At 37.8% G+C, this 15367-nt stretch overlaps 1 protein-coding gene across 1 annotated transcript in view; it reads left to right on the plus strand.

Moving 5' to 3' along the window:
• The window catches only part of SOX6 (SRY (sex determining region Y)-box 6), a 245163-nt gene that overhangs the window by 92811 nt on the left and 136985 nt on the right, over positions 1-15367 (plus strand). Inside the window, exons 5-6 of the mRNA XM_009892024.1 lie at positions 7382-7554; positions 11133-11201. Coding sequence (XP_009890326.1) covers positions 7382-7554; positions 11133-11201 — 242 coding nt within the window. The remainder of the gene's footprint in view (positions 1-7381; positions 7555-11132; positions 11202-15367) is intronic.

Consider the following 15367-nt stretch of genomic DNA (forward strand, 5'->3'; position numbering starts at 1 on the left):
TTACTTTGGTTAGAACTGTTGTGAAAAACAGTCAAGAAAGAAAACCTCTGAATAGAAGAGATTCTTCAGGAAACACTTGAGAATTGCTAAGAAACAATGAAAGAACAAAAAGTCCAGCAAACACATGAGATCAAAAAAATGTTGAAGGCCACAAAAGAAACATTGTCTCAGAAGAGATTGTTAGTTGCAGGAACAAAGCTAAGGTGTAAGCATTTGCTGGGAAATGCTAAGGCAGGTAAGCCTGCCTCAGTTGCCGTCAGGTGATGACGAATCATTGGGGGAAATATTCAGCTGGATTACTGTATACATTCCTGTGACTTAGTTGTTCTTGATGCAGAATAACTTGTTCTGTGATTTTTGAAGTCTAAAGAAGGGATAAATCCTTCAAACTCTTTTGAGAAGCGAACCCCTCCCCCCGAGTTTGGCACTTTAAATGATCAAATAGGGTACAGCTGAACCTGAACACTTAGAGGTGCAATGATAAAATGCGGACCTGTGAGGGCACTTAGGCCCAGGGACTCCTGTCTCTACCCCAGCTCAATGTCAGGGAGAGACCTGAACGCGGATCGCTCTTCTGCACATGTACTGTCTCCCCTGGTAGGCAAGATGTATATGTGGACTTTATGAAAGCCTCGGTATGAACCAAACTAAGTGCTGGTGTGTGCAGAGCCCTGAGGTTTGCTGCGAGACGTGGCAGCAGCTCAGTTCGCAGAGAGGCAGAGAGGTGGCTGTGGTGATGGAGGTGCAGCTAGCCCTGCAGTCATGGGTCCCTGCCCTCTCCCTCACCTGTCGCTGGGCATATTGATATGGAAAAATGAAGGATCATCATGACCTCGCCGAGGTAATTTCATTTTTGCTCTGCTAACTGCAATTTTATGGCTAGTGTAGAAAAGACAGTCTGGCCTATGGTAAGTTTAGGCATGTATTAAAACTCTCCTGTTCTGCAACTCATCGTAGTTTCAAATCACTCCCACCTAAGAAATGGCTTAAGCATCTGAGGGTTAATATATGTGAAATTAGGAAAAATCCTGCAGATTGTCAATAAAGCATTCTCATTCTTCTCATAAGCACAGCTAACTTAAGCCAATTTTGGTTTTTTTTTTCCTAAATCTGACAAACAGATTTTGCTCTACAGAATGTTTTCAGTAGTTCCTAGTATTAATTACTGTTAGTGTTTATGGACATAGGGTGTTAATTTTTCTTTGCTCAAAGCTTAAAACACAGAATCATTTTGAGACGTAAGGGGAGGGGGGGAGGATCTCACACCTTCAGCAGAGAAGCTGTGCGGTGTGGTTTGCATGCTGGACATGTTTGCTGTGCTGCCTTCTGCACTGGGATGCTACAAAGCACAATGGAAGCATTTATAAAACTTTTTATTGACGAAGGACTGGACAGTAGCATATGGGAACAACAACAATTGCTAACTGATCATGAAATAAAGAAATTCCAGTATTCTAGTGTTATAAAAAGAAAGGGAAAAAAAAAGTCATTCAGAACTTAGTCATATTGGTTCAGCTGTTGTAACCAAAGACTGATAAGATAATAGAGGTCTTTGTGGCTGTTTTCTACTGAAATGCTTTATCTTTATGATGCACTTGGGGCCCTTTAGAGTGGAAAGCTTTTTAAACTGCTGTTGGAGTTAGAACTCAAATTAGATGCTATTGCAATGGCAAGGGGGCTCCTTAGTCAGGCAGCCCTCACAAAGTGACTTTTATCTCCGAAGCCCTTCCATTAGATTGTTACTTTCTTCTGTTTTCCCTGTTTATTTTTGTTGACTTTTGCTGCCCTATTTTGTGGCATTTAAAAGGTGACCCAATCAAAAAAGGGTAAATGCTAAATGCTGGACAGAGCCTGTGAAGTAGAGACATCACAGCCTATCTGATGTGTGCTGCAGAATGCCGTGTTAGACAGAATGGTTTAACCAGGTTATCTCTGGGCAGCTAAGATCAAATACACTTCCTTTTATGTCTAGCATTGTATTTTTGCTTTCTTGTCAAACAATGTCCATTAAAAAAACCACCCCAAACTAATAGAGGAATTGATTCATAAAGGCTTTCTTGGGGTTTTTTTTGTTTGTTTTTTAAATGCTGAAATTGCTTAACTTGATTCAAAATCATTTTTGATTGTTGGTTGAATTGCTTTGGTTGATGATACTTTGGAATTGCAGTTAAGTGATTTAAAGCCCTTAGTTCCTGGCAAAGTCCACACTTTTCTTGCATTACTGTCTCTTGATTTCATAAAAGTCACACTATGTGTTTATTCTAAAAACATAACAGGAGAAATCATTTGTGATTTATTAATTTGTATTTCCTGTAAGTATATGGGGCAAAAGTTAGTTTAGATGCAGTGCATAAACAAGCATGATATTTGTCATGCTTTACACTAATCACAGAATTCAAGAGAACCAGTAATACTTTGCAGCTGTGTAGAGATTCCATGCAAAGATCTCAAAGCACTTCAGAAGCATTAACTAACCAGGCATAAAAACCTCTGATTGGTAGTGTTTTGCTTTGTGTACATATTGGGAAACTAAGGCAAGCACATTCAAGAACCCACAGTAATTTAGTGTCACAGCTAAGAATCCTACTTCGGCAAGCTTTGGATCAGTCTGTAAATTTTTGGCTTGCTTATGACTCCAGTATTTTGTCTTTTATTTACTTGATAGAATATGTGGGTTTTATCTTGTTTTCTTTTGCTGAGTGTCAAAAAGATTAGTCTAAGTTATCCTGTGTAAGTCTAGAAGTCTATTTTTTGTTATTCCTGCTTTTTTCCCCTTGCCAGCAGTTACTAGTCTGCCTCTATCTCATGACAACTTGCCACAAGGACAGATCCAAATTTAACATTGAAAAGCCTCCTGTGTTTGTTGACAGGCAGCTACATCTGCACGTAGACTGCATACGTAGTAAGAGGTAATCGAAGTCTTGTAAGGTGGTACACCAGTGATTGATATAAGAACTATAGTTATATTATGTATCTATACTTACAAGATCCTAGATTTTTAGTCTTTTTTGCAATCCTTAAAGAAATCTAGGTAGATAAAATGCAAGATGATGTTTATGATTTTTTATTAAATGCATCACAAGATATATGATGATCTTTCTACTACTTTGTGTACCAGAAATCATGTGGTACTGCTATCAGTTTTAAAAGGTAGCTTTTTGCCACAAGCAGAATTCTTTCTAAATGCAATTGTAGACCACAAGTTGAACTCTTCTATTTTTCAGCAGATTTATAGCTACTTTTTATTTTCTCACTCCTGGTTATATTGACCTGTGACCAGAATTTCTCAAAAGTTCTCTTTGATGCCTTAGTTCCGTTCAATCTGACCATTTTACCTGAATTTGTGCTCAAATCCATACAAAAACAAAGGGTAAAACAGTAAGCACACAAGGAAAAATTAAAAATATTGCTACAACCAAATTATTTTGCAGTTTATGATTGTAAGCACAAAGGCAAGAATATATAACCAAAGGGCTATCAAAAATATTTTTTCTGAACTTTTGATGAGGCTGTTATATTTTAATTTTAAAAAGTAGTCCTTAAACACTATCGACTTCCCACCAACACTAAAATTTTAAATGCTGCTGGTAAAGGGAGTCAATGGATCAAATTCAGTATATCTGAAGTTACTGAAATAAAGGCCCCTAAGAAAAATGTGTCAATTTTAAAGGTCTTTCCTAACTGAAGACCATTTTGTGATAGAGCCAAAGGTTAATAAAATCAGTAGTGAATGTAGCAATTTTACAGATAAGCTATTCACAACAAGTGTAGTTACTTGAATAAAAAGCTAATTCAGTTCTAAAATGCCACATGCAGTAGCAGTGAATAGCTGCTTTTAGGTGCTTTCTGGAGGAGGATAAAATACAGAATCACAGCACTCTTCTTTTCCAGCATCCCTGGCTGCCTGTAAATTGCTGTGAATGGGACTGTAGGCTGACAGGCTCTATTAAGACAAACTGCCTTTCTCATCGGAGAGATAAAATAAATCAGGTGTTTAGTCAAATTAAAATACTTCAGATGGAGCAGGCCCTGGGGAGCACTGATCCACCTGACAAATCTGAGAGAAACTCAAGACAGATGTGTTTTGGGGATAAGGAAGACCCCATGGAAAAAAAAATGCACTGCTGTCTTTGGAGTAGGAGAATAGGATTAGAACAGAGAGTGAGCTGTGATATATAATATTTTATGGAAGCTGTCATGTTTACTGTATATTTTTTAGTAAGCTTTTTGTTTTATCTGTTTTTATGGCAAATACATTTTACAGAGAGCTATTTTTTATTTTATTTATAGATATTTTTTTTTGAGTCAGCAGAAGTTTATTTACTGATAATGGGTTTAGGAATCTCATTGCTTGCTGCAGTAAGTGGATGCAAAACAGATGATGATGGCACACAGCTACTGATGACCTCTCTTGGCCCAGCCAGATCTGCTCAGTCTGGTCTGCATTCTGAGCAAGTTGGTTATTATTGGTATTTAAACTGAAAAATAATGGTTGGGATTTTCCACTCTAAAATTAAATTATACCTCCCCTCCACGCTGTCATACAACAACATTCTGCATCTTATGCTTTTTCTTGTCTTCAGCAGTGTTTGGTTAGGTGTCTTGCAGCTTCATGGAGGTCTCGTTATTCTCCAGGAGCACAGTGTACATTTTGTGGTCATCAGTTCTATTCTGTTGTTGGACTACATAGCACAGTACAAATTAAAGAGTACAGTACTTTAAATGGGGTCATTCATTTCAGATCTGTTTCTCTGGGGTGAAAAAGGAAAGAAAAACAATTACTATGAATTCCTGAATAAGAACAGTTACTTCTGCCTGCTATTGTATAAAATTCAGAAAAAAAAAAAGAAAAAGAAAAAGAAATGACCTTATAAATTTGCTGCAACTATAGGAAATGGTTCTAACTACTCATAACAAAGCAATCAAATTTTGTCGCCGTAGCAGGCACTCTTTGGGGTAGCTTTGTACTCATATTATGAAGCAAGTACAACGTATATAAAGTAATATGGAAATGGAGCAGGAGATTAATCTCTGCTTTTGGTGTGTAAAATATTTTATGACTGTAAGATCACGAACCTTCATTACAATGCCAAAGCTGCTTGACAGATGTGAAAGTCTTGAGCTCTGGTTTCCCAGGTGGCAGTGGATGGCAATAAGCATGATTTGAGGCAGCAGGTTGCTTCCCAGTGGGTTTCTAAAATAGGTGGAATGGTTGATCTCTTCCAGTCATGATGAGCAAGGGAGTTTTTCTTTGGCAGAACATTGTTTTATCCATGAAAATGAATTTCAGTATACAATAACATATTCAAAAGCACCTAAATAACATTTGATCCATGGTGCAAAGTCTTCAAGACTGAATAATACAGTTTAAGAGGGTTAAGGTAAGTCTATACTGAAGTTGCAGGTAACTGAACTGATATCAACAGTGTGGAGCTCAGTACAAGCTAACGGATCCTGGCAAGGCAGTACCTTCAGTGCAGATGTTTTCCTGGCCACATACCTGCCTAAGCTAACTTTCAGAAATCTTCTTTTTGTTGTTTTGGAACAATATTTTGCATGGAAGTCTTCTATTGCTTCAGTCATGCATATCACACTAAGGTTTTGCAATGAGTTGGTCTGAATAGTATGGAGTCCTTCAGGTTCAACTTCGTGCGTCCATCATACTTGTGACTAAGAAAATTGCTAAGCATTTCTAAAACTTCTACCACAGCAAAAGTTACTAACTTTTCCTTGTCTGGAGGCCTGTGCCGCATGTACACTGAATTAAGATTTGGCATTACAGGGTACTGAAACACCAGTTTGTTGCAGACTCTTTTAAAACTAAGCTAATTAATAGTGGCTAAGAAATTGAATATTTTCAGTACTTTATGTTGTTAAATGCAATTAAGAAATGTACAGAAAAACAGGTACCATTTGTTTCTGGGAGTTTACTTTATTTAGAGTGAATGACTTAACCCATGCAGTTTCTTTTTCAATAGAAAGCAGGGGTTTTCTTGTAGGCTGCTTTTGCAAATGAAACTCTGTTTAAGAATAGTATTGGTCCCATCACAGAACGATGTAAGTAGTAGAGCATCTTGGGTTTGTCATCTGCTTGGCAGGAGTCTGTTTTGCCTTCCCTCTCTTTATGAAACCTGTCAACCTCTTTCTTCTCTTCCCTAGAAGATATCCATCTTACTCCTGGGAAGAAAGTGAGATCGTAATTTTGGTGATGGTTTCTCCATTCTCTTCCAGGTCCTGTTCCTCACACGTTTTCTTCCTCTTCAAAAGTCCTATGACTTCTTTATCACAGTCCTCTATTGTGAATGGAGGAAGGGAAGCATGTGAATACCCTCTCTTTTGTGCCAGTTCTTATATTATCGTGGCAGATTACAGACCTGACTAGTTCTTGATTTGATTTGCTTCTTGTCTAACTCTCAGTTCTCCTGTACAACATAAAATTGCTTCATTTATCCCATTTCCAACTGTAAACCCTCTTTCAGATACTCTTCCAATATTCCTGAACTGACACCTTACTGTAGTTATATTATGTCTTATAGAGTGGTGGGTCTGAGATGCTCACACAAGGAAGCACAGTGTATGGCTTGAATATAGGAGCTGACATTGCTGTTTGTGACAGAGTAATATGTTCAAACGTAAGATGGGATATTTTTGGATTGATTTGCAAAAGGACCCTGTACACTCTACTTAGGAGACCCATGCAATTTACCCATAAACAGACCATTAAGCATCATTAGTGCAAAGAATAAATGTACCGTAGTTTCATATTAATTAAGTGCTCTCTGTAGAGTAAACTTTGAAAGTTAAATGAAAATTTTTAAGCCATTTTCTCAGGTTAGGCATTTCTCTTAGGGACAAGTAGAGCTCATTTTTAATATGCATCCCATAACCAAAGCTTACATTTACCCAAATGAACCAGATATATGGGTATTTTAGAGAAATGATCAATAAGCTATTAAACTGCTTCTTCCACGGAATAGCATCTTTTAATTTTTTTTTTAGCATTTTTACATACTTGGGGAAAAAACCAACAAAATATATAAAGTGAAGGAAAATTATGTCTAATAAACTGTGAATGTATTTATCACGCTGGGCAGATTTAGATGGAAAAGATATAGGGATTTGTACACAGTGCATCGTTAATTACTCCTGTCAGAAAAAAAGAAATACTCTATATCTTTTCTGCTCCAATTTTTGTTATATCCTCCACTGCTTAGAGCACAGCAAAGCTATGTGCTAGATTCTTTTGGGATTTGTTAGTAAAATATATATTCAGGCTGCCACTGGAAATAAGCATGTTGGTGATTCAGCTATTTTTTGGTGAATATTGCTTGGTAACTATTGTCTATCTCATATTTACAGTATATCTTTCCTGCACATTTAGGTACACCAGAAAGCCTGGCAGAAAAAGAGCGACAGCTCTCTACTATGATCACCCAGCTGATCAGCTTACGGGAGCAGCTCCTGGCTGCCCATGACGAACAGAAAAAGCTGGCAGCCTCACAAATTGAAAAACAACGGCAGCAAATGGACCTTGCTCGCCAACAGCAAGAACAGGTGAGGCTCCAAGAAAGAAACCTGTGAAAATGTTTCATGCAGAATGCTTATCATAAACACTGTTCTGCTTGTTGTTTCCTTTCATCTTTTTTGTTAAAGAGAAATTACCTCTTCAGAAATTACATCTTCAGAAATTACATCTTTTTCCAGAAAGAGGAAATATTGTAGGACCCTGAGAAAAAAAAGTGGGTGGGGACATTCAAATAATTTCTTTCATAGAATAAATGGCATTTGTTAGATTTCACAGTTCTTGTTTCTTGCACTGAGACGCAATTTTGGGGAGTTACAAATTAGCCTGACTATAACCACTATTTAACTCTTTCTTTTGACAAGAAAATAATTGATAAAAAGCCTTAAGCATCCTCAAACCTTCAAATATCTTCTACAAGTAAGGTTTGATTTGTTCGTTTGAGTTGTGCTTGGTTTTTGTTTAGGGGTGTGTGTGTTTGTTTGTTTGTTTTAAGATGCAGTTGTCCAAAGAGCTGTCCTTTTCTCATGGTACAAAAGTGTAACAACAGTGATCCCATACACTAGTCCCCTAGGCATTAGATCAGACAGATACAAATTAATGTGTGGTTTTTAGGAATCTGACATTATTACTAGAATTATCTTTTCAGTTAAATGTATTTTATAGGATATATACAGCAATATATGCTCTGTTGATTTTAATGAGTTGTGACGTCTGGTATTTTATGTGCTTGAGTATTTGCCCACATGTAGGAATATGGACTCATCCCCTAATGGAAAATAACATAAAGGAACACTGTAAAAAATCAGAAGTTAGAATGTCATTTAGCCATCCAGAGATGACACAGTAATTAACTATTGACACTTGTGAATAAGCTAGCACAAATTAATCTTGACACATTTGCAGACGAGTGATATCTTACAGTGAACACTTTGTAATTATATTTCAAAATGAAAATTAAATGACACTTAAAACTAGGTTGTCATGCTCAATGAAGCGAGCATGTAGCTCAACCGATAGGCAAATAAAATTCAGAATTTGAGCCACATGGTGCTTGTGTACCCTACTTTACTGTGTCAAGGCTATACATCAAGACTATGCTATGATAATTGCATTGCAGGGTATTGGATACTTTTTCTATCACAGTACTGTTCCATTTAAGAGGAACCATTGACATTAGATGCCTCATGGTATATTTCTGGTTTTCATCAGAAAATGCCTATTCAAATAATACTATATTGTACATACAGGTACAAAAAGCTGTTCATAAGCAGTCTGAACTCCGGCAGATCAGTGCCTTTGCATACGTAAACAAAGATCTCATCCTCGTCTTGGCTATAGCTTGCCATGTCAAGTAGCAGCCAGGACACCAGCAGCTCCGAACAATTCTGGACATAGTATACTGTCTATCTGTGAAAAAAGATACAGCACTTGGAAGGCATGACCCATGATACAGCTCCATGCGGTGTCTGATTTCAGTGTGAAATTACAAATAGTTCCTTTCTAAAGCTGAATATCATGATAATCTTTCTATTGCTTTCACTGAGATTTTAGCAGCAGGGACAATGTGGACATAAACCTGACAGAGCTTATCTTTAGTGACAAGTCTTACACTTCTAAGATGGAGTAGCGCAATTGGAGTGTTATTCACTCAAAATAATAACTCAAGCACTCACAGGTTTTTGAATATTGTCTGTATCAGTTACCATTAGATTTGCTTTTCCAAGTGTGGACACGATTGCTGACCACTGATCTGACAATAGATGTCCTGAGGTCCTAGGAGCTGCCCCTAGGTTACCTGGGCACGCGGGCGGCTAGCTCTGTTTGAACTACCCTTTCCAGTAGCAGACTAGGGCCTGCTTCTTCAGTCTTCATTCAACATATTTTTATTGACTTTACCAGGAGATTTATCCAGAAATGTTTGAACACCAGGCTCATAAAGGGAGTTTGATCCCTGTTAAAAGCATCAGTGTAGTGGGCTATGATAGTTGCTCGATTCTTTTCTGTGCAGCACTAGGCCTTGATGAGGCCCCAGAATCACACAGACCTCAATTTGTCTCTTTGAGGCCATATGCAAGACTTAAAATCTATGAATTTTGTGTTGGTCTCCCATACAAAAGTAAATTTTAACTGTAGCAGTGAAAAAAACGACAGCGCTATTTCCAGGTGACAAAGTGCGAGATTAAGGAAATGACAGACTTGATCTCTGTGTGTGCGCAATTACAAGCTGTTAATATGTAACTGCAGATTCCTTATGTGTTAATCTGAACAATTTGCACTAAAACTATGTGATTGTTTATTTCCAAATCAGCCTTGCTACCTTTCTGTATCTTTTTGATCATAAAAACATTTTACTTAGCTTTCTCTGTTTACAACTTGGACGATGGTGGGGAAGGAGACCAGAAGGACTTTTGCGAAAGCCGAAACAGTGGAATCGAGTGACAAAGTTACCTTTGTCACCAACTTCTTGCTATTTTAAGTGGTTCCGCTGCTCTAGATAAATATTTATAAGAGGGGAAATTATACTTAAGAAATGAAGGTAGCAGAATTGCTGAGGCCGGGGTTTCCAGGAAACACAAATCTTGTCCTTGTTTCAGTCTGCTGCACAGTTGCTCTTCTAAAGCAGAAGTCCCCTTGTTCCCCCAGCTCCCCGCGGCTTCTCCGCCGTAGCTGCAGTCCATATTACCCATTGCAGGGAGCAGCTCTGCGGTCTGAGGGCAGGATCCTATTTCCCTTCTGCTCTTGCATGCAGATTTTGGATGGTTTGTGGGAATCGGGGCTGGGGGTGTGTTTGGGGCAGATTCTCTCTCGTTAGTCTCTTAGCGCTCCCTGCCCTGAACACTTGCTTCTGTCCATCTATGTTAAAGATGGGTTACAGTGAACCTTTACCCTTCAGACCCCTTACTGAGTCTACCAAATGAGAGTAAGAATATCTGCATATTTCACGGAGTTGTGTTGAGGGTGAGTTACTGAGCATCAGGTACTGCTTTTACACAGAACGAGACCTTACTTCCCTGAGTAGTTCCAAGGAAGACTTTGAGATTTCCAAGAGAAGTAATGTGCTGCTCATTGTGAATGAAGTTAGAGAAGCTTGCCCTAGGAGCTTGTGCTGAATAGTGAAACATCTATAAATACTAGCTAAGGCTCCAGTTCAGCAAAGCAGGAAAATGTGTGTTTAACCTTAAGCACCTGAGTAATCCCATCCCCATTCAGCAAAGCACTTAATTTTAAGCATGTGTTTCATTGCCATTGTTGCTAACAGTAATGCATCATAGTCAAAGATCACCACAGGCTTAAATGCTTTGTTGAATAGTGATGAGATTATTCACATGCACACAGCTAAACCCGTGTTTCTGTGCTTTGCAGAGTTGAGGCCTAAGTGCTTAAAATACCTATTTCTTATTGGCTAACTAGATTTTTATGTTGCATTTATATTTAAAATGTTTACGTCACGTATACCGATACCTCTAAAATATCCTTCATTTTTTTAAAAAATAAAATATGCTTAATAAAAATACAATAAAGAATAACTAATAAGATGTTTTTCACTCAATAATAATGCAGTTTCAATATTACTGTTTTAATATAATGGAAATTTTATTTCTAATAGATCGCAAGACAACAGCAGCAACTTCTGCAACAGCAGCACAAAATCAATCTACTGCAGCAGCAAATTCAGGTCAGTGTGTTTTATTGCTCTCTTCTGATTATACTTAAATTCCATTTATGGAGAGGGAAGGATCTAAAATAAAGCAGCCACGTGCTTTACTAACAAGCCTCAGTAAAGGTGCTCTTTATGGAGGGTCTTTGTGTCTTAGAAAATTATTGTCAAACATCTTTTTGGTGGAAAGCTTTACTTTAACAAGCAGAGTTTTCTTCTGAAAGTTGTGAACTATTTCTTAAATCTCATCATTTAATTCTGAAATCTGCAATCAGTTTGACTTGTATTGTGTGAAGTAAAAGCAAAGTCTCAATCATTGTTTATAGAATTCCTTATTCTACAAAGGCAAAATTTGCTTTATAAGAAGTTTAGAAAAATGTTTTCCATTTCATTAACTAAAGCAAACAGCTGTAGGATAGGATAATAGACACGGAAGCTGTACTAAGTCTCTGGGACAGTCTGCTCATGTACAAAGATTCACAGGTATATGTGTCCCACGTACCTTTGGAGTAACTGTACCTTCGTAGATCTGGCAGTGTTCTGGAGGTATTCAATTATGTGTACTTGTACTCAGAACTGTGTTTTGTGCAAATACAGGTGGGTAGGGACTGACATGTAGGTAGAGGCATTGTTGACGTGACTGTATTACCTTCTCTGCTTCCCAGTTTGTTTGAAAGCTTGTTCTTTGATTTAAATATTGCGGTTTGGTCTGACAGATGATTGTGCTGCCAATCATTTCTTATAATCTTGGATTATCAGGTTTTTAACTTAATCAGCTGATTGCCATGTTACTAGATGCCAAAACTGAAGTTTTTCCTCCCTTCATCCCAAAGGAATTTTTGTAAATGCTTTTGCGAATATTGTAATGCAGTTTCAGTTACACTTTAAGGAGTTTAATTAACATATATAAATGTGTTGGTACCTGGGATGAGAGACACAATTGAATTTCAAAGCATCATTATTTTCATTGCCTATTGGCATGTTTATACTAGGTGTACCTAAGGGATGGAAGAGACGTAAGAATAGTGAAAGGAAAGAATGCACCATCTTCTCAAAGTGTTATTTGCAAGTCTGGCTTCAGAAAACAAAGAATCATTTAAAAAAAATCTTTCCTTGGCATAAAAGCTGAGACTGCAACATAGCTGAGTCTGCTAAACAGAACAGTTATTTGCATAAGAAATTTCTAATTTTTTAAAATCCTTTAAAAATTAGGACACAGAAAGAGGGTTCGTGACCGGGTAGTTTTTGTTTGTATTTGGAGAATGTGGGTATGTTTTACTGCGAAGTATCCTGCTCTGTAGTAAAAAGTTTAAAGGTACTTTATGTTTCAGCTCACTCAATACTTTCCAGTAGCTTTACCCTTTCACTAACTCCAGGGAAATGCAGTCTTAGAATAGGTTCCAGGTTGATTTTAGAATAGGTTGCATGTTCATTTTCTTCTTCACTCATAATTTTCGTCCTACATAGTGTTGAACCCTCCACAAGTTTTCCTTCCCATCCTTTCCTAAACGTATATTGCAAAGAAGTGTTTTAATGATTGTTCTGTTCATGTGAGCTAAATTATTTCTTGGTGATCTTTCCCTGTATTTGTTTCAAAATTCTTGCCAATATAAGCTACTCTTATTCCATAGTTCCTCAGTAGTTTGGCCTCTTTATTTATCCTTATATTTATGTGAATGTAATCAGTGTATTTGAGGCAGTGAGGACTGTTTCCTTTTCCGGCTTGTTAGCCAGATTGGTAGTGGGAATCTCATTGCCCAAGGAACATTGTAGACTCCAGTATGAAGCACTAGGCATGTTGGGCAGATGCCACCTCAAACATACATTGATCTTACATGGAGATTACTGAAAAAAAGTTTGTTAGGAGATTGTTTCCTGGGCTAACCAGGAACAGCTTACATAGTCCACTTGCTTGTGAGCCAAGTGGTTCTTCTTCGTTTGTTTGTTCTTTCTTAATTCTGTGGCAGATTTGCCAAGCAGAGGTTGCTTGGGAGAGAAGTTAGTTGCTAAGTCGCCTCTGCAGTTCGTAATAGGTTTGTTGCTATTGAATTGATTATGAGTGTTGCAGTTTGTTGAGACCTGTAGCTCCCTAAGGGCTATAGGTGGGATGGAGGTAAACCAGGAGGCAGGCGAGAGGTACAGTGCTGTGCTGGTTCTCCCAGGTCCCCTCCCAGCATCTTCCCAGGAAACCTCAGTACCGATACTGAAGTCTCACTGGTGACTCTGGGTGGAATTAATCAGATCAAAAGTAGATAACTGCAGTGTAGAATCTGTCTCAATTAATTATTCAGACTGTTTTTATAGTGAACAGAGAGAAGCAGAGTGAATAGTTTCAGGATGCAATTCATCTTGTCCTAAAGTAGACATTTAAAATATGTCAGGTGAATTGTTCCCTAAAATGGCTGTTTCTCTCCATTAACTATAAAGGATACGTATGCCAATGCCTATAATGTAGAGATCTGAAGTGAGATGAGGTAAATCACACTTTCTGAAGCTTGAGGGGAAAGAGCCAGTTTTCTAATAAATGTTTACATTCTCAGTTTAGTTTTTTGGCTTGGCAGAATTCAGAACTGCATCCCCAATAACTAACTTGATTTTATTCAGAAGGTGCATTTGTTCAAAGACACTCTTGAGCAACCCTTTTCAGGAAACAGCTATTACTTATATAAAATGGTGTGGATTCTTATCTATACTTTGTATGCATGGGAAAACAATAGTACTCTTCCCTGCCACTCCCCTTTTGAAAAGATTACAAAATATAAGTAGCACAGGTGCCAGTTCCATCTGGGCATGGGCCTATTCACGGCACAGCTACTTGAAATAAGTACAGTATGTCCTCCAGGATGCAGGAGTGGGGCATTGCTGATGCAATGTTTTCATCACATGAGACATACACAGTGTACCACTGTCATCTTCTGAGGTACAGTGTTAATTCTCAAACAATAATTTCTGTGAATAAGTGCATCCAATTTATTTAACCATTCTAACAATTAGAAAGCGCTTTAGATGGGACTTACAAGATTTCTGTCAACGACGTATTTAAGTGGAAATAATCCATATTAAATCAAACCCATCTTTCCCTGGATACCTACTTGGTTAATTTACTGAGAATTTTCATTATTTGGTATTTATTATTTACATTAAGGTGTATATTATTTGTTAATTTAATCATTTTAACACCGTATTTCATTTAGTTGTTTTTTTGTTTTGTTTTTAAACCATTTACTGGAGCACCTTACTTCAGACTTGTTATGCATCCAAAACTTTGTCAACAATCTGTGAGCAAAGAGGACATTAGCTAGGCTTAGCATATGAAAACAACATAGGTATTTCAAGAGTACTGAGGTCATTAAATGTTCTGCATAATCATCTCATGTTTTCTGAGTGAAGCTAATGTTACTTTCAGGGTGTGCATGTTGGGCAAAGCAGTTTTGTCTGTCAGCTAAAGGTAGTGGGAATCTGGAGTTGTTCTCAGTTCTGTCTTTGATTATCTGAACTTTGGCAAATAGTTTCTTGTTCCTCAATTCAAATGTAGTGTTTTGAGAATCTTGTATGAAAAATGTCAAATAAATGCAGTGTATTATTACTTTTTCAGCTCAAATGTTCATAATGCTCATAAACACTCTTCTACAGAGGTGACCTTGGAGATGCGAGGAAATCTAGTATGCCAAATTAAGTTCTTTGTTCTGCAAAGCTGTGCAGAGTAATCAGTGCTTTTAGCTGAAATAAGGTTGAGAAAATACTGTAGGGCAAGGAAGAGCTCACAGATCAGTCTCCAGGTTGGTTCAAATTTTTTAAAAGAACTTCCTTTTTGTTTTAATAAAAAGTATTCTTTCTTAAACTAGAAGGGACAAATTGAGACTATTTCAAGGACATCTTTTAGCCTGTGCTGTGAAAGGGAAAACCTCTAGGGATAAGGGAAAAAGCTGTTTAAAGGGGGAATTTGGTGGTACACTGTGAAGGTAAGACTCCATTGGAAGAAGGGGAGGCTTGCATCTCTAGAATAGTTCCAAGCTTGAGAACCACTTGAGGCCCTGAAATCCCTGTGAATTCAGTGCCTCGCTGCCAGAATTCAGTCCTTTCAGACGGAGGCTTGGGGACTGCCTCTGACCCCACCATGTCCAGCTGAGGAAGGGGTTGGATCACACTGATGCTTGGAGCATGTTGCTCCAGGATTTCCCTAC

The sequence above is a fragment of the Charadrius vociferus genome, unplaced genomic scaffold, assembly GCF_000708025.1.
Source record: "Charadrius vociferus isolate BGI_N301 unplaced genomic scaffold, ASM70802v2 scaffold179, whole genome shotgun sequence".
Lineage (NCBI taxonomy): Eukaryota > Metazoa > Chordata > Aves > Charadriiformes > Charadriidae > Charadrius > Charadrius vociferus.